The 23,972-nt window shown below is 39.3% G+C and overlaps 1 protein-coding gene across 4 annotated transcripts in view; it reads right to left on the bottom strand.

Annotated features, from left to right (window-relative positions):
• Window positions 1–23,972, bottom strand: part of LOC309637454 (glucoside xylosyltransferase 2) — a 151,776-nt gene that overhangs the window by 109,636 nt on the left and 18,168 nt on the right. For 3 of the 4 annotated variants that reach the window (XM_082412216.1, XM_082412213.1, XM_082412214.1), the window contains exons 2-3: window positions 21,613–21,805; window positions 14,239–14,370 (exon numbers count right to left, since the gene is read on the bottom strand). In XM_082412216.1, the coding sequence (XP_082268342.1) occupies window positions 14,239–14,370; window positions 21,613–21,805 (325 nt within the window). Of the gene's footprint in view, window positions 1–14,238; window positions 14,371–21,612; window positions 21,806–21,970; window positions 22,072–23,972 lie in introns of those variants that run through there. The other variant, XM_082412215.1, reaches the window with a different exon arrangement.

Below are 23,972 nucleotides of genomic sequence, written 5' to 3'. Positions count from 1 at the left end.
AGGGATCGAACCCGGGCGTCCTGCACTGGGAGCGTGGCATCTTACCCACTGGACCACCAGGGAAGTCCCGAAATTTTCTTGAATTAGTTTCACTGTTGATTTCCTATCCTTTGTGTTCTATGTTCTCTTTCCAGGGCTCCTGTTCTTTAGATGTTTGATCTATCCTCTAATTTTCTAAACATTGTATTGCTATCCTCCATATCATTGGTTTTTATTGTTTTTTAATTCTACTTTCTGAATAAAAACCTTTTCTCCCAATTCTTCTATTAATTTGTTCATTTCTACTACCACAGTTTGAATTTATGAGGTTTTTAAAATCCTCTGTTTCATTTTTTAAATAGAATCCTATGCTTCTTTATGTAATACCGTCTTTTATTTCTCTGAGAATACTGATAATTTTTTTAGAAGTTTTATTCATCCTACATAGATGATCTTCTCTATGTTGATGTTTTTCTCTTTATTTGTCTTGACCTCTGTCTTTCCTAGTAGAGGGGGTTTCTCCAAATATCTAGTGATTTCTGGATTTCCATTAAGATTTAAGAGCAGTTTGGAAGTATGGGGAGGGAACTTGTCAGCTGTATGCTTCAGTGTAGGAAGCTCTGGCTGGGCCACCTTAGTGGGGAAACTCCTGATGTCAGTGTCCTTAAATCCCCAAAGATATTTCTTCCAAATCCCTGTTTGGAAGACATAATTTTCCTTGCAAGGGTCTGAGAGCTATATGGGAGAAAAGGTCTGTGGTCTCAGCATTCATATTTAAGTTTTAGATTGAACCTCATGTTTCAACATGATGCCCACCACTGTGCCTGGATTCCCATAGTCCAGAAATAATCTATTTTATCTTCTCTAGAAATGGAACCTCCAATCTTTTGCCCAGGGCAAGAGAGAGGCAGAATCCCAGTTACATGATATAAAATTGGCAATCTGGGGGTCTAAGTGTTCCTCAAAGAATCTTGCAATGAAACCACTGATTTTAGGAATATTTTCACTGCCAATTCCAGCTGGTGCCACCAGTTCTCTGGCCTTTTGGGATTGTGTCATGTTAGTCATTTGCTCCTGGGCTTTCTCCATTGCTGGTTAATGATACAGATGTCTCAAGCAGACTAAGTTGGTTACCACCAACTTAGTGGTAAAATCTATTTCAAGCTTTAATTGCCTCCTCTTCTGTACTTTTTATCCTAGAATAGAAGGTTTATGCTACTTATAAAGTAAATTATCCATTTTAGTATAGTTTTGGGAAAGAATGAATATAAATCAAATGTTTTTTGTTTTTTTTTTTAAAGAATTGTGTTGCATTCTTTTTTTAAAAATTTTATTTATTTATTTATTTATTTTTGGCTGTGTTGGGTCTTCGTTTCTGTGCGAGGGCTTTCTCTAGTTGGGGCAAGCAGGGGCCACTCTTCATCGCGGTGCGCGGGCCTCTCACTATCGCGGCCTCTCTCGTTGCGGAGCACAGGCTCCAGATGCGCAGGCTCAGTAGTTTGTGGCTCACGGGCCTAGTTTCTCCGCGGCATGTGGGATCTTCCCAGACCAGGGCTCGAACCGGTGTCCCCTGCATTGGCAGGCAGATTCTCAACCCCTGCGCCACCAGGGAAGCCACTCATTGTAGTTTTGATTTGCATTTCTCTAATGATTAGTGATGCTGAGCATCCTTTCATGTGTTTGTTGGCCATCTGTATATCTTCTTTGGAGAAATGTCCACTTAGGTCTTCTGCCCATTTTTGGATTGGGTTGTTTGTTTGTTTTGATATTGGGCTGCATGAGCTGCTTGTAAATTTTGGAGATTAATCCTTTGTCAGTTGCTTTATTTGCAAATATTTTCTCCCACTCTGAGGGTTGTCTTTTCATCTCGTTTATGGTTTCCTTTGCTGTGCAAAAGCTTTTAAGTTTCATTAGGTCCCATTTGTTTATTTCTGTTTTTATTTCCATTTCTCTAGGAGGTGGGTCAAAAAGGATCTTGCTGTGATTTATGTCATAGAGCGTTCTGCCTATGTTTTCCTCTAAGAGTTTTATAGTGTCTGGCCTCACATTTAGGTCTTTAATCCATTTTGAGTTTATTTTTGTGTATGGTGTTAGGGAATGTTCTAATTTCATTCTTTTACATGAGCTGTCCAGTTTTCCCAGCACCACTTATTGAAGAGGCTGTCTTTTCTCCATTGTTAATCTACTTTCTATCTCTATAAATAGATTTGCCTATTTAAGAGATTTCATATAAATAAGATCATAGAATATGTGTTCTTTTTTGAATGGCTCCTTTCACTTTGCATAATGTTTTCAAAGCACACCCAATGTTGTAGCTTGTATCAGTACTTCATTCCTATTTATAGCAAAATATTACTCCATTGTATGAATATACTACATTTTATTCATCCAGTCAACAGTTGATGGATGTCTGGGTTGCTTCCATCTTTTGGCTTTTATGAATCATGTTGCTATGAATATTTGTGTACATGTGTTTTCATTTCTCTCCATTATCTAGGAGTACAGTTGCTGGGTCATATGGTAACTCTATGTTTAGTCTTTTGGGGAAGTGGCAGACTGTTTTCCAAAGTGACCACACCATTTTACATTCCTACCAGTAGTGCATGAGGGTTCCAATTTTTCCACATCCTTGCCAACACTTATTACTATGTCTTTTTGTTTAAAGCCATCCTAGTAGTGTGAAGTGGCATCTCAATGTGTGTGTGTTTTTAAATTAATTAACATTTATTTATTTATTTTTGGCTGCGTTGGGTCTTCGTTGCTGCGCACGGGTTTTCTCTAGTTGCGGCGAGTGGGGCTACTCTTTGTTGCGGTGCACGGGCTTCTCATTGTGGTGGCTTCTCTTGTTGCAGAGCACGGGTTCTAGGCATGTGGGCTTCAGTAGTTGTGGCACGTGGGCTCAGTAGTTTTGGCTCATGGGCTCTACAGAGCAGGCTCAGTAGCTGTGGCTCATGGGCTTAGTTGCTCCGCAGCACGTGGGATCTTCCCAGACCAGGGCTTGAACCCGTGTCCCCTGCATTGGCAGGCGGACTCTCAACCACTGTGCCACCAGGGAAGCCCCTCAATGTGGTTTTGATTGCATTTCCCTGATGACTAATGATATTGAGCTTCTTTTCACATGTGTATTGCCCATTTTTGAACCTTCTTTGGAGACCTGTCTATTCAGATCCTTTGCCCATTTTTAGTTGGGTCATTTGTCTTTGATTACTGAGTTGTAAGAGTTCTTTGTATATTCTAGAGAAAAGTACTTTATCAGATATATGATATGCGAATATTTTCTCCTATTCTGTAGATATCTTTTTGCTTTCTTGATGGTGCTCTCTGAAGCACAAAAGTTTTCAATTTTAATGTAGTCCAAGTTATCTAGTTTTTCTTTTGTTGCTTGTGCTTTTGGTATCACATCTAAGAAACCACTGTCTAATCTAAGGTCTTGAAGATTTACTCCTATATTTTCTTCTAAGACTTCTTTATTTTCAGCTCTTATATTAGGTCTTTGATCCATTTGAATCAAATTTTACATATAGTTTAAGGTACAGAATATAACTTCATTCTTTTGCATGTGGATATCCGGTTCTTCCAATACCATCTGTTGAAAAGATTACTCTTTCCCCAACTGAATTGCCTGGGAACCTTCATCTAAAATAAATGGACTGTGAATATGAGGGTTTATTTCCGGACTCTCAAATCTCTTCCACTGATCTATACTTCTGCCTTTATGCCAGTACTACACTGGGATAGTTACTGTACTTTTGTTGTAAATTTTGGAATCAGGAAGTGAGAGTCTTCCAAGTTTGTTCTTCTTTTTCAAGATTGTTTTGGATATTTTGGGTGTCTTGAATTTAAAAAAAAAACTTTATATATATATATTTAGCAGTTTTAGGTTCACAACAAAATTGAGAGGAAGGTACAGAGATTTCCCATACACGCCCTGCCTCCACACAAGCATAGACTCCCCTACTATCAACGTCACTCACCAGAGTGGTATATTTGTTACTAGGGATGAACTTAAAGTGACTCATCATAATCACCCAAAGTCCATAGTTTACATTAGGGTTCACTCTTGGTGTTATACATTTTACGGGTTTGGACAAATGTATAATGACATATATTCATCATTATGATATCATACAGCGTATTATCGCTGCCTTAAAAATCCTCTGAGCACCACATATTCATCCATTCCCCCTCTCCAAACCCCAGGCAAACACTTTTTACTGTCTCCATAGGTTTGCCTTTTCCAGAATGTCATATAGTTGGAACCATATAGTATTTGGCCTTTTCAAATTGGCTTCTTTCCCTTAGTAACATGCATTTAAGGTTCCTCCATGACTTTTTATGGTTTGATAGCTCATTTCATTTAGCACTGAATAATATTCCACTGTCTACATGCACCACAGTTTATTTATCCATTTACCTCATGAGGGATATCTTGGTTGCTTCCAAGTTTTTACAATTATAAATAAAGCTGCTATAAAGATCCAAGTGCAGGTAGACATAAGTTTTCAGCTCCTTTGGGTAAATACCAATGAGCACTACTGCTGGGTCATATGGTAAGCACAGATTTAGTTTTGTAAGAAACTGCCAAACTGTCTTCCAAAGAGGCTGTACCATTTTGCATTCCCACCAGCAATGTATCACAATGCTTGTTGGTCCACATCCTTGAGAGCATTTGATGTTGTCAGTATTCCAGATTTGGGTCATTCTGATAAGTATGCAGTGGTATCTCACTGTTGTTTTAATTTGTATTTCTCTGATGACATATGATGCGGAGCACATTTTCATATGCTTATTTGCCACCTGTATATCTTCTTTGATGAGGCGTCTGTTAAGGTCTTTCGCCCATTTTAAAATCAGGTTATTTATACTCTTGTTGTTGAGTTTTAAGACTTCTTTGCATATTTTAGGTAACAGTCTTTTATCAGGTGTGTCTTTTACAAATATTCTGACCCAGTCTGTAGCTTGTCTTCTCATTCTCTTGATATTGTCTTTCACAGAGCAGAAGTTTTTAATTATAATGAAGTCTAGCTTATCAATTATTTCCTTCATGGATTGTGTCCTTACTGTTGTATCCAAAAGGACATCACCATACCCAAGGTCATTTAGGTTTTCTCCTATGCTATCTTGTCAGAGTTTTATAGTTTTGCATTTTACATGATCCATTTTGAGTTAATTTTTGTAAAGTGTGTAAGGTGTGTGTCTATATTCATTATTTTGTATGTGGTCATCCAGTTGTTCCAGCACCATTTGTTGAAGAGACTATCTTTGCTCCATTGTATTGCCTTTGTGCCTTTGTCAAAGATCAATTGACTATATTTATGGGGGTCTATTTCTGGACTCTCTATCCTGTTCCATTGATCTATTTAAGGCTTTATTTCTATGAACTGGTATAACACCTTTCTTAAATGTTTGGTAGAATTCACCAGCAAGCCCATTTGGGCATGGTGCTTTCTATTTGGAAGGTTATTAATTATTGATTCAATTTCTTTAATAGATATAAGGTAGAATTCACCAGCAAACCCATTTGGGCATGGTGCTTTCTATTTGGAAGGTTATTAATTATTGATTCAATTTCTTTAATAGATATAAGCCTATTAAGAACATCTGTTTCCCCTTGGGTGCGTTTTGACAGATTGCATCTTTCAAGGAATTGGTCCATTTCATTTAGGTTATTAAATTTGTGGTCATAAGAGTTGTTCATAGTATTTTTTTAATTGTACTTTTAATGTCCATTAGAAAGAATCTGTAGTAATGCCCCTTTTTCATTTCTGATATTAGTAATTTGTGTCATTTCTTTTATTTATAACTTGGCTAGAGGCTTATTGACTTTATAGATCCTTGAATTTCCATATAAATTTTAGGATTAGCTTGTCAATTTCTGCAAGTTTACTGAGGCTTTTATATGGCCTAACATATGGTCTATCCTGGAGAATGCTCCATATGCACTCAGATGGATGTGTGTTCTGCTGGTATTGGGTGGACTGTTCTACAGGGGTCTGTTGGTCCAGCTGGTTTATAATGTTGTTCAAGTCTTCTATTCCCTTGTCGATGTTCTGCCTACTGCTTAATCCATTACTGAATGTGAGGCATTGAAATCTCCTACTCTTATTGGTGGATTACTTATTTCTCCCTCTAATTCTGTCAGCTTTTGCTTCAAGTATTTTGGGGGCTCTGTTGTTAGGTGCATGAATGTTTACAACTGTTATATTTTCTTTGTGGACTAACACATTTATCATTATAAAATGTTTCTGTTTTTCTCTAATAATGTGGCTTTTTATATTCTATTTTATCTGATACTAGTATAGCCACTACTGCTTTCTTGTGGTTGCTGTTTGATTGACATATCTTTTTCCATCCTTTTGCTTCCAACCTATTTGTATTTTGAATCTAAGGTGTGTCTCCTGTAAACGGCACACAGGATTGTATTCTTTATCATCTATCTCTGGCAATTTCTTTCTTTTGATTGGATTTTTACCCATTCTTATTTAATGTTATTATAGATAATAGTTGAGTTTATGTCTGCTATTTTACTTTTTGTTTTCAATATCGCATGTCTTTTTTATTCCTGTAGTCTTCTTTTAACTGCTTTCTTCTGCACTGAGTATTTGCTAACGTAGCATTTTAATACATTTTTCACCATATTTTTTGAGATATTTCCTTGGCAGTTGCCCTAAAGATTAACATATATGTATCTTATCAGAATACACTTCAGATTTATACTAACTTCATTCCAGTGAGATATACAAATGTTAGTCATATATAATTCTATTCCCTCTTCTCCATTTTATGACATTGTTGTACATATTGCATCTATACTGTTACAAACCCAACAGTATAATTGCTACTTCTTACAATTTTATGTGTTTAAAGAAGGTGAGAGAGGAAGAAGAGCAAGTATATATTTATGGAGTTTGTTATATTAACTTTTTCATATGCCATTTTAAATTTTCTTTATTTGTTAATGTGGATTCAAGTTACCATCTGGTGTCATTTTCCTATTCCATACAATTTTTCTCCATTCCAACCTCCTTTGTGCTATTATATATATATATATATATATATATATATATATATATATATATATATATATATATTTATATATTTATATATATTTATATATATTTATATATTTATATATTTATATTTATATTACATTTCTATGGTACAGGCTCAACACATGATTATTATATACATAATGTTTTATACAATTGTTTTTAAAGTCAATCCAGAGAATAAAGGGTAAAAAATATTCACTTATATTGTCTTTTGCATTAATGCCTTTATTGGTGTTTTTTTTTTCTTTAATGTGTTTTTGAATCACTGCCTGGAGTCCTTGCTTTCAGCCTGAAGAACTTCCTTTATTCTTGTGGTTCTGCTGTAAATGAATTATCTCAGATTTTGTTTATCTGGGAGCGACTTTATTTCACCTTCATTTTAAAAATTATTTTGCTGGATGTAGGATTTTTGGTTGACAGTTCCCCCTACTTTTTGGCACTTCAAATAATGTTATCTCATGGCCTTATGGCATCCACAGTTTCTAATGAGAAGTCAGCAAATTATCTCATTGGAGTTTCCTTACATGTGACAAGTTATTTTTCTCTTGCTGCTTATAAGATGTTGTCTCTGTCTTTCAGGACTTTTACTATGATTTATCTGTGTGTGGATCTCTTTGAGTTTATCTTACTTGGAGTTAATTGATTTCTGATGTGTAGATTGTTTTTCATCAAATTTGCAAGTTTTCAACCATTATTTCTTCAAAAAAATTTTTTTTTATATTCCTTTCTCTCTCTCCTCTCCTTCTGGTGCTCTCATCATACATGTCCTGGTGGATCTGATGGTGTTTCACATCTCTGAGTCTCTGTTCAATTTTATTTGTTATTTTTCTCTGTTCTTCAGATTGTATACTCTTTATTGATTATCTTCAAGTTTACTGATTCTTTCTACTTTAAGTTCAAATCAATAGTGAGCCCCTCTAATGATTTTTTTCACTTCAGTTATTTTACCTTTCAACTCCACAACTTTCATGTGGCTCTTTTTATAAAAAATAATTTAAATTTCTTTATTGATAGTCTCAATTTTATGAAACATTGCCATCACATCTTACTTTACTTCTTCAAGCACAGTTTCCTTTTGTTGCTTGAATATATTTATAATGGTTGTTTTGAAGTCTTTTTCTACTAAATCTGCAGCTGGGTCCTCTCACCAGGCAGTTTCTGCTGCCTGCATTTTTCCCTGTGAATGAATCACACTTTCCTGTTTATTTGCCTGCCTCATATTTTTTTGTTGAAAAAAATTTAGATAATATTTTTAGCATGTTAATATATTTTAGCATGATAATACATTTTAGGATGTTTTAGCAACTCTGGATAACTCTCCCCTGCCCACCTCACGCCCCAACTCAACGTACAGGGCTTGTTGATGTTGTTTGCTTGTTTATTTGTTTAGTATCTTGACTGGACTATTTCAGTGAAGTCCACTTTATCCACTGTGTGAAACCTACGATGTTTTTCCTCAGTGGGTGCAGCCTTGTGCATGACCACAGTCACCCAGGATGACAGTGGTTTTATCAGGGCTCTCTCTGATTGACTCTTCTTTTAATCATCCTCTTAGGCTGTGCATCTCTGTTGGTATTACACCCAGCTATTAGCCTTCACTAATTGCCAGCTGATTGCTCTACTGTTTTTGACAACGGCCTGAGCTCAAGTTGATCCTGCAGTATGATCCATTAAATTTTGGCCCATTTGCAGGGATAGTTTTTGAGGTTGGTCTTTGAACTTTGTTCTGACACCAGGAGGGCACTTTTTATTTGTCTCTTTCCTTGGTTGTCCCTTGTAAACTAACTAGCCTATCGTTTAGCCTGTTGCTCTCATGAAGTTTTCTCTTAATGAAGAGAGCCTCTGAACCCTTGGACATACTTACCTGAAATTTAAGCTCTGTAAGACATAGCTAGTAGGGATGAGAAATGCTGATGACCTGCCCCTCCCAAGGAAATACCATATCCCTCAACTGGGAGCTGGGAGGATCCCTGTGTTCTTGACTGAATTGTCTAGAGTTGGGTTTCCACCATGCAGAGCTAGAAGGGGAGAGGGAGGGAGTGGGTCATGATTCAAGTGTCACAGACTCTTGCTCTTTCTTATTAAGTTTTAGTAGATTTTCTTGAGTAAGAAATCTGGTTCTTAATGTGCTTAGGCCCTTAGGACAATTTCCAAAGACTCTAGATAGTTGTTTTAAAAATAATGTTCACAGTTATGCTTGTTTCACTGGGGAACAATTTCCAGAGATCTCATGCCACCATTTCAGATGTCATCACCCTGCCAGGCTCTTTTTCTGCTGCAGTAGCTAAGCTTTTAGAATTTGTCTCTCAGGCTGCTTCAAGCAATCATCATTCTCACAGAGTGAGCCCTGCAGGGGACGGGGAGAGAGACAGACAGAGCCCTGGTGACATTATAGGAGCCTTGGGATCTAGCTGTGCTTGAGATGAGCCCTCTGATCTGGACTCCACAGTCAGATAAGTGAATAAATTGCCTTCTTTGCTTAGCTTGTTGAAATTGAGTTCCTCTCACATGTAACCAAGAGTTGTAACTAATACCCTGAATGTCAAACTTTTAATAATGTGTGAGTAAATGATAAGTACTGTGGAAAGCTTGTTCAACTAAATTAGTATCTAGGGTCATTTTCATGTGATATTTAGGTAGTTAATCTCATCCTGATAATTTATGGCCTCTGAGTGCTTGATGAAATATATAGACATCACTTATGGTGATTCTAATTGATGTTCCTCTTAATAAGGATTTTTAATACATTCCTATTCACCTGTCAGTATTTGTTGCTATCCAAAGGGTTGTTTCCAAGGAAGTCTCAATGTTAATTGCTAATTCTGAGGTATAATATTAATAATAATACAGAAGCCTAACCTTAATCATAAAAAGTTCTAATAAGTCAGGTAAACCTCTCTTTTCCATCGGTCTATGGCAAACTTATTAGAACATTTCTGGTAAGCATACAGTTTTCCAAATATTTGAACCAGATGAAGACCTCTTTAACAAATTAGAAGTAGAAAGAGGGAAGACTTATGTTGTTGCCCTTGATGTGATATAGAAAATCTAGGTAATTAAGATTTTTGCTTATTTGGCATGCTACTACTTTGATATATTAAAGAATGGGACAAGTTTGTTGGAAACATAAGAGTTAGAAATTCTCAGGATGTATTTATAGTTCAAGACTGTGAGCAATTTTATCCAGTCTCTCTTGATAATATTCTTCCCTAACTCCTTCCTTGAATGTGGATACTTATGACAAGTTTTATGAGCAAGACATCAGACATTATTATAATCCTGGAACTTACAAAACTTGGTTAAAAAAGTCTTTCTCTGGATGAGGACTGGAAAGCGCCTTAACCTACCTCATATTACCATGTTTGGTGCCACTTGCCAATAAAGGCTCTGTAGGTTCTGTAATCCAGTGATCTCTTGTCATATTTTAAATACCTCTAGGATCTCCAGAGGAGCACATTATTGAGAAGACAGGTCTTTATAATCAAACAGGCACAGTGTGTAACAAAATGTAGAGATCCATTATGCAATCTCACTAATTCCTATTAAATGAGGAAAAGGTGATGTGAATTCACAAAACTCAATTATTCTTATAGAATAAAGCCTTTTGGCCTTCACTAAGGAAAAAGGGAAAAGTCCTCCAAGGTCAATTTTAATTGACAGATTTGATTTATTTGTGATTGGCATATTGTTTTAAATACTTTGAGCTTCTGAATAACCTGAAAGCAGAATGCAGTCTAGGGAGCTTAATCAAATCATCTGCTGTTTACTTTGCACTAATAATGGTCCTTAGATCCACCATTCACAGAAATAGAAAAGTAAGCATCCACTGATTTAGGACTTCATAAATCTTGAATTGGTGGGATCTGAATTCCACTAATTGTACTTGAGAATCTAACAGTCTTGAGTTGCAAAGACTCATGCTCTGATTAGTAAAATCTTACCTGAGAAAGGGTTTCATCTACAGGTTTGTGGTAGATGACACTCCCTCAGAAAAGAGGTAAGGGCTTCCCAGGTGGTGCAGTGGTTAAGAATCTGCCTGCCAATGCAGGGGACACGGTTTCGAGCCCTAGTCCGGGAAGATCCCATATGCCGCGGAGCAACTAAGCCCGTGCACCACAACTACTGAGCCTGCGCTCTAGAGCCCACGAGCCACAACTACTGAAGCCTGCACACCTAGAGCCCATGCTCCGCAGCAAGAAAAGCCACCACAATGAGAAGCCTGCACACCGCAATGAAGAGTAGCCCCAACTCCCCGCAACTAGAGAAAGCCCGCGCAGCAGCAAAGACCCAACGCAGCCAAAAATAAAAATAAATAAAAATAAAATATAAAAAAAATTTAAAAATTTTAAAAAAGAAAGAAAAGAGGTAAGACTGTGATTCTCAGTCAACTGACTGACCAGGGCTAGAATGTTTGCATTTTATTTTATTTTATTTATTTGGTTGCACTGGGTCTTAGTTGCAGCTCGTGGGCTCCTTAGTTGTGGCATGCGAACTCTTAGTTGTGGCATGCATGTGGGATCTAGTTCCCTGACCAGGGATCGAATCTGGGCCCCCTGCATTGGGAGCGCGAAGTCTTAACCACTGTGCCCCCAGGGAAGTCCCTGCATTTTAGAATCTCCATCTCCTCTGCAGTGCCTCAGCAGCACACTAATCTGGTTTTATAGAGACGAATTTCAAGGAAAACATCACCTAGACTTTATTTCAAATTACCCTGAGGATCAATATATCTCACTGATGTCCAGAAACTCCATGTTTATAATCTGCTGTTATGATATACAACTCAGGGAAGGTAAATGTCCTGTCAACCGCAATCTCTCTTTTTATTATTTTTAAGGAGGGCTAATTTCCATTATCAAAAGCAGATAAGGAATGCCAGCACTTATTTGTCATTCAAAATGGAATAGACTTGTTTATCTGGGGATGAATGAAAACCATCATGTGGTGGGTTTGTTTTTTTAGTAGTGGCAATAAAGTCACAATTCAAGGTCAGGGAAAATTCAAATGTGTTCTACTGGGTTGCTACTATTTTTTTGCATAGGTTGGGGAGACAATTTTCCAAAAATAACTTGGGATTTCTAATATTTTTTCCCCTAAAACAGAGATAAGAAGCAGAAGCCTGAGATTTTCTCTCGTCTTCTCAAACAGTAGTTAGTTTTCATTTCACCAATCTGGAGATTTTGGTTCTGATTTGGGGTAGTCTTTTCTTACTCCCATTTTTATGCAATGACTCCCATCTCACAACCTGTATAAAAGGCTGTGGCATGTGAAAAAAAGGTCATTTAGTAGTGAGTGGGCTTGTGCAGCAAATCAGCACCAAGAGTACAGCCAGGCCTTGTTTTTTTCACAGGTTCTGTACAGGAAATGCTAAAACTGCCATTTGCCATTTGGGATTTCAGACCAACAGATGGTAAGACCTCCCTGTGTGGGTGTTTCCCAGGCACCTCGAAATCAAAATATGACCCAAATTAAACTCATCTTCTCCCTTACAAATAATGGTCTTTTTTTAGCCTTTTCCATCTCTAAATAGCACTGCCATCCATTTTGTAGGCTGAACTATAAGAAACTGCCTTTTTTGTAGGTCATAAATAGCTGAATACTGGCAATTTCAAACAGATCAACCTCCATAGTTGTTCAGGTCAGAAACCTGGGTGAAATCTTTATCACCTCTTCTCCCCTTCAACTCCCACAGCCAGCCAGTCACGGGGACTGGTAATTCTATTTCTCAGGCAAGGTCTGCATCCATCTCTAAGGCAACCGCCATAGCCGAAGTCAGTATTAATTGGCCTCAGCAATTCCACTGTCCACGCTTCAATGAACCGGTGAGTCCTCTGTATTACCCAAGTCAGATCATCTCACTTTCGTGCTAAGAATTGTTCAATGGCGTCTCACTGCCCTTAACGCAAAGACCAGACACTCCAACATGGCTTATAGAGCCTGCAAGCTCCAGCCCCTGCCGACCTCTTCTATCCTATCGCGCTCTATTTTCTGGTTACTGGGACCTTCTATCTTCTCAAACATGTTCCTGTCCACTTTTGCAGTAGGGCCCCTTTGTACCTACTATTCCATTTGCCTGGAACCCTTTTCTCTCATTACCCACCCCAGGCCCTAGTCTCTCAGTAACCCCCTACTACTCCTTCTTTCATGTCTCAGCATAAAAGCCATTCCTCAAGAGAACCTTCTAGACATCTCCCAGACCAGAGTGGAACCCCATGTTACATACATCCATGAGACTCTGTTCTCCACCTCAGCATGGATCACATTCCTAATTATCTGTTCAATGCCTTGCTAGACTCAAACTCCAAGGAGGCAAGACCAATAGATAACTAATAAGGACCTACTGTATAGCACAGGGAACTCTACTCAATATTCTGTAATGACCTACATGGGAATAGAAACTAAAAAAAAAAGTGGATACATGTATATGTATAACTGACTCACTTTGCTGTACAGCGGAAACTAACACAACATTGTAAATCAACTATATTCCAATAAAAAAAAAAAAAAAAGACCAGAAATGTCTTGCTCACCACCATATCGCCATCACTAAGCCAGGGCTTCGCACCTAATGGGCGCTCAATAAATGTTTACTGAAGGCATGACCTTCACAAATGTCAAGGTTGCAATTCACAGTTCAAAGCTGCCATCTTTGTTCACTGATATTCTCAGTTTTGGAATATCTTCGGTGATTTTTCTATTTAGAATTTTAAAGAAGGAAACTAAAACATTCAATGTGAAAATTCAAAATGGAAAAGGTGAACCAGAACTCTGGACCTTCTGTGAATTATCCCCTAGCATAGCTACATCTAGAAATAGTTATTATTATAAGAGAAATAATAATAATCTAAAATAACATTTATTGAGCACCAACTATGTGCCAAGCTTATGGAGGAAAGTGAGGCTTAGAGAAGTTAAGAGATTTAGTGAGGTCCACACAGTTAGTAAATGGTGCATCCATAGTCACAAAGACCCATAATCCAAGACATGCTTTGGATGCTCTCAGTCCCTCAGTCTTTGGGAAAGACAATTTCTCAACCACAGGGACCCTCTCTCTACACCCTGAAGACTAAGGGCATCAACTACAGAATCCAAGAGGAACATATTTTCCACTGTAATTAAAATGTCTCTAAACACACCCGAGTTAATTCCATGATGTTTCCAAGAGCAATTCTCTCCCAAGCAGCATCTTATTAAAAGCAGGTGTTCCTACCGGAAGAAAGAGTCTCTGGGCAGCACACGGTTTGAATAATTTCTTCCATTCCTGAGGGTTTCCAACCGAAAATGTGATGGGGTAGATTCTGTACTCAAACTTCTTTGTATATGAGTCTGGCCACTGTCGTAGCTGAAAGACATGGAAGGTCAGGGGAGGGTGATTAGACTCCAGAAATATGAAAAACACCTAAAGCTTCTGCATGGCCAGGTGGAAATTATTCAGGTAGCATACAAAGAAAGTCTAACTTTATCGCCACAATTTATGCTCACTGAATAAAAAGACCATTGCTAAGATTTTAAAAAATAACATCCAGAGTTGGCAAGGATGATGGGAAACTGGCACCTAAACTGCAAGGGTAAATTTAAACAAACTTCCAAGATGGCAATTTAGAGACTAGTGACAACAAATCCCAAGACAGAGGCACAAGGACTTTCACCGAAACATAGTTTGTAATAAAAACAAACAGACAAACAAAAAAAGCTTGCTCAATACTCAATGCTCAACGATAAGGAATTGGGAAGATGCATTATGATGGAACTATGCAGTGGACTAACGTACAGTTAAAATAAAGTAGATCTATATGTGCTGTCATGAGAAAATGGTTACGATATATAGTTAGGTTTTAGTAAAAGCAAAGTACAATACGAAATTTATAATATGGTTCTATCTTACAGGGAAAAATATATGCATACACTAACACGTAGAGAAAAATCTGAATAGATATGCGCCTAATTGTTAAACGTGGGTACCTGTGGTGGAGGTGGTGGTGGTTTCATTTTCTAAGTTTATATTTCTTTGTTCTTTAAGACTTTTATGGACAGTGTATATTACTTTGTCTGCATAAATTAATTTTATAATAAAATTATTTTAATTTATAGACTTTATTTTTCAGAGCAGTTTTATGGTTACAGAATTGAGCAGGAAGTACAGAGACAGTTCCCATATACCCTCTCTCCTTCCCCTCCCACCCCCCAGTTTCCCCATCATTGACATCTTGCATTAATGTGGTACGTTTGTTACAACCGATGAACCAATATCAATACATTGTTAAGAAAAGCTCATAGTTTACATTAGGGTTCATTCTTCGTGTTGTGTAATTTTACAGGTTTTGACAAACGCATGATGTTCTGTGTCTACCACTATAGTATCATACAGCATAGTTCCACCGCCCTAAAAATCCCCTCTGTTCCATCTATTCATCCCTCCTCTCTCCCTCCTTTTCATCTCTGAACTACTGGCAACCACTGATCTTTTTACTGTCTCTCAGTTTTGCATTTTCCAGAATGTGATATGGTTGGAATCACACAGCATACAGTCTTTTCAGATTGGCTTTTCTCCTTGGCAATATGCATTTAAAGTTCCTCCATGTCTTTCTGTAGCTTCATAGCTTATTTTTTTTATCACTGACCAATATTCCATTGTATAAACATATCACAGTTTGCTTACCTATTTATCTATTGAAGGACATCTTGGTTGCTTCCGGTTTGGGGTGACTATGAATAAAGCTGCTCTAAACATTCATGTGCAGGTTTCTGTGTGGACAATTTATCAATTCATTTGGGTAAATATCAAGGAGTGCGATTACCAGATTGTATGGTCAGCCTACATTTAACTTTCTAAGAAACTGTCAAACCGTCTTCCAAAGTGGCTGTACCATTTTGCATTCCCACCAGCAATGAGTGAGAGTTCCTGTTGCTCCATATCCCCTTCAGCATTTGGTGTTATCAGTGTTATGGATTTTAGCAATTCTAATGGTATGTAGCTGTATCTCATCATTTTAATTTGCAATTCCTTAATGACATGTGATCTTAAGCAGCCTTTCATATGCTTATTTGCATATGTATCTGTGTATCTTCTTAATTCTTTTTAGTTAATGCCTTCCCAGTGCCACAGTAACTCCACTTCTAAGAACTTATCCTAAGGAAAATTCCAAAAGTACATACACACTTATTACAAGGTTGTTTACTGTAGCATTGTTTGTAACAGTGAAAAATAGGAAACAAGGTAAATAAGAAATTGGTGAAATAAGCTCTGGGATAGGCTTACACAACAGAATGCTATGCAGCTACTAGTGACAATGTTGCAGTAAAAGGTCAGCAAAACATGGTAGTGGAAGAGCCAAACCCAGCCTGCTACAAATAGCACACAAGCCAAGAATGGGTTAAACATTTTAAAATAGTTGAAAAAAATAAAAACAAGAATAACATTTTGTGACATGTGAAAATCACATGAAATTTGAATTTCACTGTCCATAAATACAAATTTTATTGGAACATAGCCACACCCATTTCTTTAGGTATATCTATGGCTGCTTTTATAAGAAGGAATACAGGTGAGTAGCTGTGAGACCAGACAGCCTGCAAAGCCTAAAATACTTACTATCTGGTCTTTCACAGAAAAAGTTGGTCAACCCCTATTTTAGAAGAAATTCAGTAATATAAGTAACAGTGATAGAAAAGAAAATATAGAATATAATCCCATTTCTGATGTTGATATGACAAGAAAAGAAACGTAAATAAATACACCAAAATTGTTCTCCTCAGCATTAATATGATGGTTGATTTTTTTCATTTCTGATTTTATAACTTTTTTTGATAGCTTACATTTTTACTCTCTGTCCACTAAAATAACTTTTTTTTTACAGTGTACATATATTGCTTATATAGTCCCATAAAATTTTTTGAAAAACCACACCATTGGGAACACTTTAAATTTGCAATTTTGAGATGGATATTTGGGAGAGAAATCTTCAGGCATAAATACCCAATACAAGTGCACGAACACATCAGAACTGACACTGGGCATGAACATTCAGTGCAACAGTACCAACCAATCAGAACAGACACTGGGCACAAACACCCAGGACAACTGTGCCACTGCACCACAGCCCAAAATCATCCCTGGAAGGAGGACGGGAAGGTCCCATAGTCCACTGATTCCCTTGACTCTTTGATCTTTAGCATCCTATCTTCTAGAAGGGTTTATCTACCTTTGCCAATCCATGTCTTTTAAGTGGAATATCCAGTCCATTTATATTTGTTTCTATGTCTATATTTGAATAGTATACTGACTCCAGCCACTAGAAATTCCTGTTGACACCTCTTCCTATGTCAGAGCTACACTCACACACAAACACGATGTCAATGCCCCACGGGGCCCCACCTATCACCAGAACGGATTGGTGGCCATCCCCGCTTCTGTGTCGCACTATTTCCTGATTCTGAGTCTGGGGCAGGAGCACAGATTAACCAAACTTAAATCATATATTTGATCCTGAACTTCCTGGAGAGGCTAAGAAATCAACCAGCTGGCATTTTCAGCTTTTATACTGGGAGATGACAAAAATAAATGAAACTTTCAAATATTAAATACCAACAACGGAGACAGTAAATACCACCAGACAGTGTACTTAAGCAGCTTTAAAAAATTTTCTACTTAAATATAACAGAACTTGTCCACAATGCCGTTTCCAGAGGGATAATGATGGCAATTAGCATTTTGTTTTGTTTTGTTTTGACCCTGAGGTATGTGGCCCTGAGCATCTCCGGAAGTTATCACAAGACACTCTGGATATTCCCACAATGCCTCAGTGTTGAAACTGACGGCCTTCAGAAGGATGGTATAACCTCCCCTCCACACCAGCATCTCATGTGGCTGAGCGGAAACCAACTGCTGCTGATCTACAGCTTCAGGGCTAACACAGTGCCCAACCCAGGGAGATGTTCCAAGGAATCTTTGTGGAATGAGAGAATAAATAGGTTATCTGATTCAGCCTCACAATTACACTCTGCAATAAGCAGAGCAAGAATTGTTTGTCCCTTTTGTATATCTATTATAGATTTTTGCTTGATACAGATGAAGAAATTGAGACTGAGAAAAGTTCTGTGACTTATGGAAGAGCCAATATTTAACATCTAAACTTGCACCATAATCCCAGCATGGAAAAGAAAGGGGTGACTCCATATGCCCTGCCGTGATGTGAACACCCTATTATAATCTCCTTTGCCAATGAAGCTTCACTGGTCTAACAAAGAACTGAGGAAATAAGCCATCAGAGGGATAAAGTCAGCAGGGCAACGTAAAACGTGGCTCAACTTCACAAGTATCTGCAATATTTCCCCATACTTTAGCTCCTAATTTATAATGTCCCAGGTACTACGGCTCATAACAAATTACCCCAAAACTTAGCAGAATAAAACAACCATTTATTATGCTCAGAGATTCCAAGGATCAGGAATTCAGACAAGGCACAGAAGGCACGGCTTGACTCTGCTCCCCAATGTCTGGGGCCTCAGCTAGAAGGCTTGGAGGCTGGGGGCTTGAATCATATGAAGGCTCGTTCTCACATGTCTGGTGGTGGAGGTCAGTTACCGACTGGGGACCTCAGCTCCTCTCTGTGTGGGCGAGTTTGGACTTCCTCACTGCATGGTGGCCAGGTTCCAGGGCCAGGCATCCCAAGAGAGAGCCAGGCACAAGCTGTATCCTTTCAATGATCTAGCTTCAGGACATTTGGCATACTCTATTTTATATACACATACATATTATGTATGTAGACGTATTAGCCCTTGCCTTATAAAATTACTCCAAATCTAGTAGCTTAAAACCACAAACATTCATTAACTCACATCATTTTTTAGGGTCAGGAATCTGTGAGTTGGGTTGGTCCAGCTCAGGACCTCTCATAAGGGTGAGTCATGTGAAGGCTGGATGGTGCTAGAGGTCCTGTCTCCAAGCTCAAGCACACGAGTGTCGGCAAGAGGCCTTCATTCCTTAACACATGGGCCTCTGCAAGGGCTGCTCTGACATAAAAGCTGACCTCCAAGAGAGAAAGAGTGCAACCAAGATGGAAGGTGCAGTGCCTTATTAAACCTAATCTCAAAAGTGACATAGCATCACTTCTTCCCTATGCTACTGGTCACACAGGCCAGGCCTGGGACAGCGCAGGAGGGAAATATACAAAGGTGTGAATAACAGGAGGCGGGACCACTGGAGGCCCTTTGGAAAACACAATCTGTTACACATCTATAGTTACACATACACATCTTCCTTCTCTTGTCTTTTTTAAGTCCAAGCCTGTATTGTGTTCTGTTCTATCCTCATGCCCCAACTTCTAGCATGCAGTAGGTGCTCAATAAATACTTGTCCAATGGATATTGTACATGACCTGACTAGTGTTGACCCATAGCCACTTCTCCTCCATTCCTTCATGTAGGATACCTCTCAGCCCCCTTGGAGTTGGGTGGGCCTTGTGACCAACTGCTTCTGGACAGTTAAATAGGAGCAGAAATGTCACTGTCAAGTTGAGGGAGTGAAAAGCACAGTGGGGATCCGACAGTCCCAATCTTTCCTTTAGTGGCATCTCAAGAACTGCAGAGGCCAAATGTTCCAGCAGGTGCAGCTACGTGCATGAATGGTCTCTGTCAACTGTGGTCCCAGGCTGAGTGGGCCGTGCGGACAGGCACCCTGCTGGGCCTGCATGAGACATGCAGCAGGCATGTGGAAAGTCTCGGAGCTTTCTGGAAGCTGTCACTGCTAGCCTATCAAGATTACAGATAAGCATCTCTTGTATCACTTCTGCTGCTCCCAAGCTACAGAGGGGGAAACCGAAGCCCAAAAAGCCCACAAGACTTGCCCGAGATCACACAGCAAGAGTGGAGCTAAATTTTGAATTCAAGACTTCCATCTACTAGTTTGGGAGGTAGTATGGTATAGTGGTTAAGTTCGTGGAGGTCTGAGTCAGTAACCTTGAACTGACACCTGATGAGCTAATCACTAAGACTCTCTGAGCCTCAATGATCTCAGTTAGTAAAATAGGGACATGGTTATTACCTTCTTCAAAGGATTCTTGTGAGGATTAAGTAAGAGTAAATCATAAGTCATAAGCCCTTGATAAAGGCTATTTTATTTTTAAAATTATTATTACTACTATTATTGTTATTATTATTAATTATAATTCCCCTTATACCACAGCTTCAGAGAAGCTACCTATGTGTGTTTCAATGTTTTTCTTTGCCCCTTTCACGGACTCAGACCTTTCTCAAGCCATTTTCCAATCAATTTCAAAGCCCCAAGACTGTTCTTCCCTGACTTCTCTTGGTGAGGATGTCGAGGTGATTATTTTTCTTCATATTTTTTTCTTTTTTTTCTTTTTTTCTTTCTAATAAGCTTTCTGTTATTAGTCTTTCTCTGCCCAACATGCTGCTTTGGCCTTTCTCATCAGCATGGCTACCCTAACCCTAACCCTAACCCTAACCCTAACCCTAACCCTAACAGGTAAAAGCTGTTATTAAACTCATAAAAGAAAAAAAAAAAACAGCTAGTGAAGGGTTGGAACATTTCAAAACATGAACAGCGGCAGGATGTAGCCTGGTGACACAAGTCGGTAGATACAAAACAAAAGAGCTTCTCTCTCTGCCAGCGCACAAGAACTCACCGCAAGAGAAGCCTCTCCAGGAAAACAAAGCTTGGTCTGCAGTCACACACGTACCAAGCCTGGGGAGAAGAGGCATTTCCAAAGCTCTCCTGGACCGGGAGGAAACCGTTACTTATTCCTCAGTACAGGAAGAGTCAAATAAATGATGACCCAGCCACACGATAAAAGACTGTGTAGTCAGCAAAAAGGGATGAGGTGAGAATCTAGGAGTCCTCATCTGGAACGATGTTGATGTATGGCTTTAAGTGAGGAAAAGCAAGTTCCAGAATAATACATAGAGAGTAATCTGGATTTTGTAAAAGAAATATGTTTTGATAAATAAATATAATAAATAAGTATATTATATATTTATATATACCATAAAAGAATACATGCATGTGCATGTGTTATACATGTATGTGTCTATACTTACACAAATATACATGTATACACACAAACATACACAATCACACAGATATGTAAACACACACACATCTGCCTTTAAAAAACAATATGAGAGAATCACTCAAAAGTGTTTGACAGTTTCCTGTGTGGGAAAGAACAGTAGCAAGGACTTCTACCTTTTTAATTTATAACCTCTATACTGTTGGAATTTATTTTGATGAGCGTATATTATTTGTCATTCAAAAAACATACATACATAGATTAAAAAATAGCTACGTGACTCCCACTAAGAACAATGTCAATAACACCAGGAGGGATGGAGCCCTAGGTCAAGTGCTTTAAGTGCATCATCTCATTTAATCCTCACCATGTCTCTCTAAGGGGGGGTGTAATTATCCCTATATTATAGATGAGAACAGTCAGGCTCGGAGTCAAGGGTTCATGGGCGCACAGCTGAGTATGCAGCAAAATAATTAGGAAACAGGACAGGCATTTCCCGCAATGCAGTCTGTCTGCACTCAGTAAACACCGTGCCACAGTTTCTGCACATTCACCTGTTTGTCAAACTCGGGCTTCAGAGAGTCTTCGGTGAAGATGTGAAATTTCATCTTCCTGTGGCTGAAGAGCACGGCCGATTTGAGCATGACCAGTGTCTCCTCCAGCCGATTGCCACAGGCCACCACGGCCAGGTGGATCCAGAGCTCGGGGGGCAGCACAGCTTGGAAACTCCTGAGTTCTCCAGGCCTCCTAGAAAGAAGAAAAACAGGTAAAAGCTGTTATTAAACTCATAAAAGAAAAAAAAAAAACAGCTAGTGAAGGGTTGGAACATTTCAAAACATGAACAGGCACAATCTGTTATATTTTATAAAATGATAAGCATTTTGACAATTCTTCCTGCTTAGAGAAAAATACCGTTTATTCCCATATTTATCCTGGCAATAGCAGGATGAGTCACTGTTTGGACTGCTATAGGTGTCTGAGGCTTTTTCCGCCAGCATTCAGCTGTCTAGTGCCTGCTGGCTGCCTACTGGCCCATGTTTGGAAATGGTATTGCTAAACTCTGACAGCTGACACAGGGCTGTGGAGCTCCCACTCACATGGGCCATGGAAATTAGATTTGAACGCAACTTGAACAAGAGGAAGGTGGGCGGTGGCTTTCCCATGTGAAACGAGCAACATGATACTCCCATGATCTGGATGGTTTCAGCTTGCAGTGGAATGCATGACCACCGGACCAAAGGAAAATCATGCACACCCGGGAAGTGAGCAAAGAAAACAACGCATGGGCCTCCATTCCATCTTGGGAGAGTCTTAAAGAAACAGGTGTTAATCCTAACTGTCTCGCTCAAGACCGCGGAGCTGGTAGGTATGAAATTCAGCTTCCAGTGTGACATGCATATTAACGAGAAGAAGGCAGGAGAGGGGGCAGGTTAAGCTGAAAATTACCAAGGTATCAAATATCCAGTCAACAGCTGAGAGGGGAATAGGGTCCAAGAAGTCCAGAATCATCATCCAGCTATTTCCTCGTAATAAAAGATTTGTTCCAGACAAGGAGACACAGCCAAGCCTCAGACACACCACTGAGAAACATTTGCAGGCAAGCTGGAAGAAGTTGGCCTGGAAAAGGTGCCCTGAGACAAATGAAACTAATTTACTTGCACAAAAGATCTGGAGACCAGGGGAACTTGGACGTGGAATGCTACCTTCCTTCCAAAAACTTTGAGTTCAATCAGCGTGCTGCTGCATTATTCACTGCTCGGTCGAATAAAGGCAGCCTTGCTCCAGATTTCTTTCACCAAGAGGAAAGTTGAAGATGTGGGTGGAGCACTTTCGATAGCTTTCCAGTTTGATCACTTAAGAGCACGCTGAATAGAAGCACAGCCTCCTGGCTTAGTTAAGCCCAGATTCGGGGAGTTACTGAGATTCCAGTTATTTTGGGGATCGGAGGAAAAGACAAGTAGAGATGTCCTACGTATCTCCTGAAATTGTCCACGTCTCTTCATGCCCCTGCTGCTACGTGATGAGATCACCATCTTCCCTCACCTGATCGCTGTGACAGCCCCCTAGATGGTCCACCTGTCTCCAATCTGATCCTTAACCCCCATCCTATGATTTCTTCTTGTGGGTGCCAGAGTGACGTTCTTCTAAAAATGCACGTAGGATCGTGTTATTCCCTTGATAAAAATCATGTAAAGCTCCTGACTGCCTTCAAGGTCAAGTCCAAACTGCTGACTGTGGCTCCTACTTGTATCCCTTGTAACTGCCTCTAGCACCCCCCGCCTGCATGGGCAGCCATTCGTAATCACAGTCACACTTACATTGCAACTCTCCAGCTCACTCCTAGTCATGAGACCATGCTGGGTTGCCTTCGGGCCTTGGCACATACACTGTCTCTCAGAAATGCTCTTCTCTGCTCTCTTTGCCTTGCTAACTGCAGCCCATTTATTAGTCCACAAATCTATACTGAGTGCCTACTACGTGCCAGACACCGTTCTTGGTGCCAGGAAGACAGTAGGGAACAAACCAGACCAAGATGCCTGCCCTTGCAGAAGTTACGTTCTACAGGTGGTAGGCAAAAGACAAAGAAAGAATAATGGTCATAGCAAACAATAACTAAGTAACTTATATAGAAAGCTATCCAGTGGTATAAGTGCTAGGAGGAAATAGATAATGGAGCCAGGAGGGATACAGGAGTGGCTGATGGGCTGGAATACATTATATAGTGCAAAGTTAGGGAAGTCCTCACTGAGAAAGTGAGATCCGATGACAACCTGACGGTGGGGAGGGCAGGAGGGAGTCACGTGCTTTTCTGGGTGAGGAGGAGTCCAGGCAGAGGGGACAGTCTGAGCAAAGACACTAATCAGGAGCATGCCTGGTGAATTCAAGGACCCGTGCCTTCAGGACTCAGATGTCT

Source organism: Balaenoptera physalus (assembly GCF_965194825.1).
Source record: "Balaenoptera physalus genome assembly, chromosome: 11".
In the NCBI taxonomy this organism is placed as follows: domain Eukaryota; kingdom Metazoa; phylum Chordata; class Mammalia; order Artiodactyla; family Balaenopteridae; genus Balaenoptera; species Balaenoptera physalus.
Note: the sequence above shows the minus strand (reverse complement) of the source record. Positions and strands in the feature narration are given on the sequence as shown.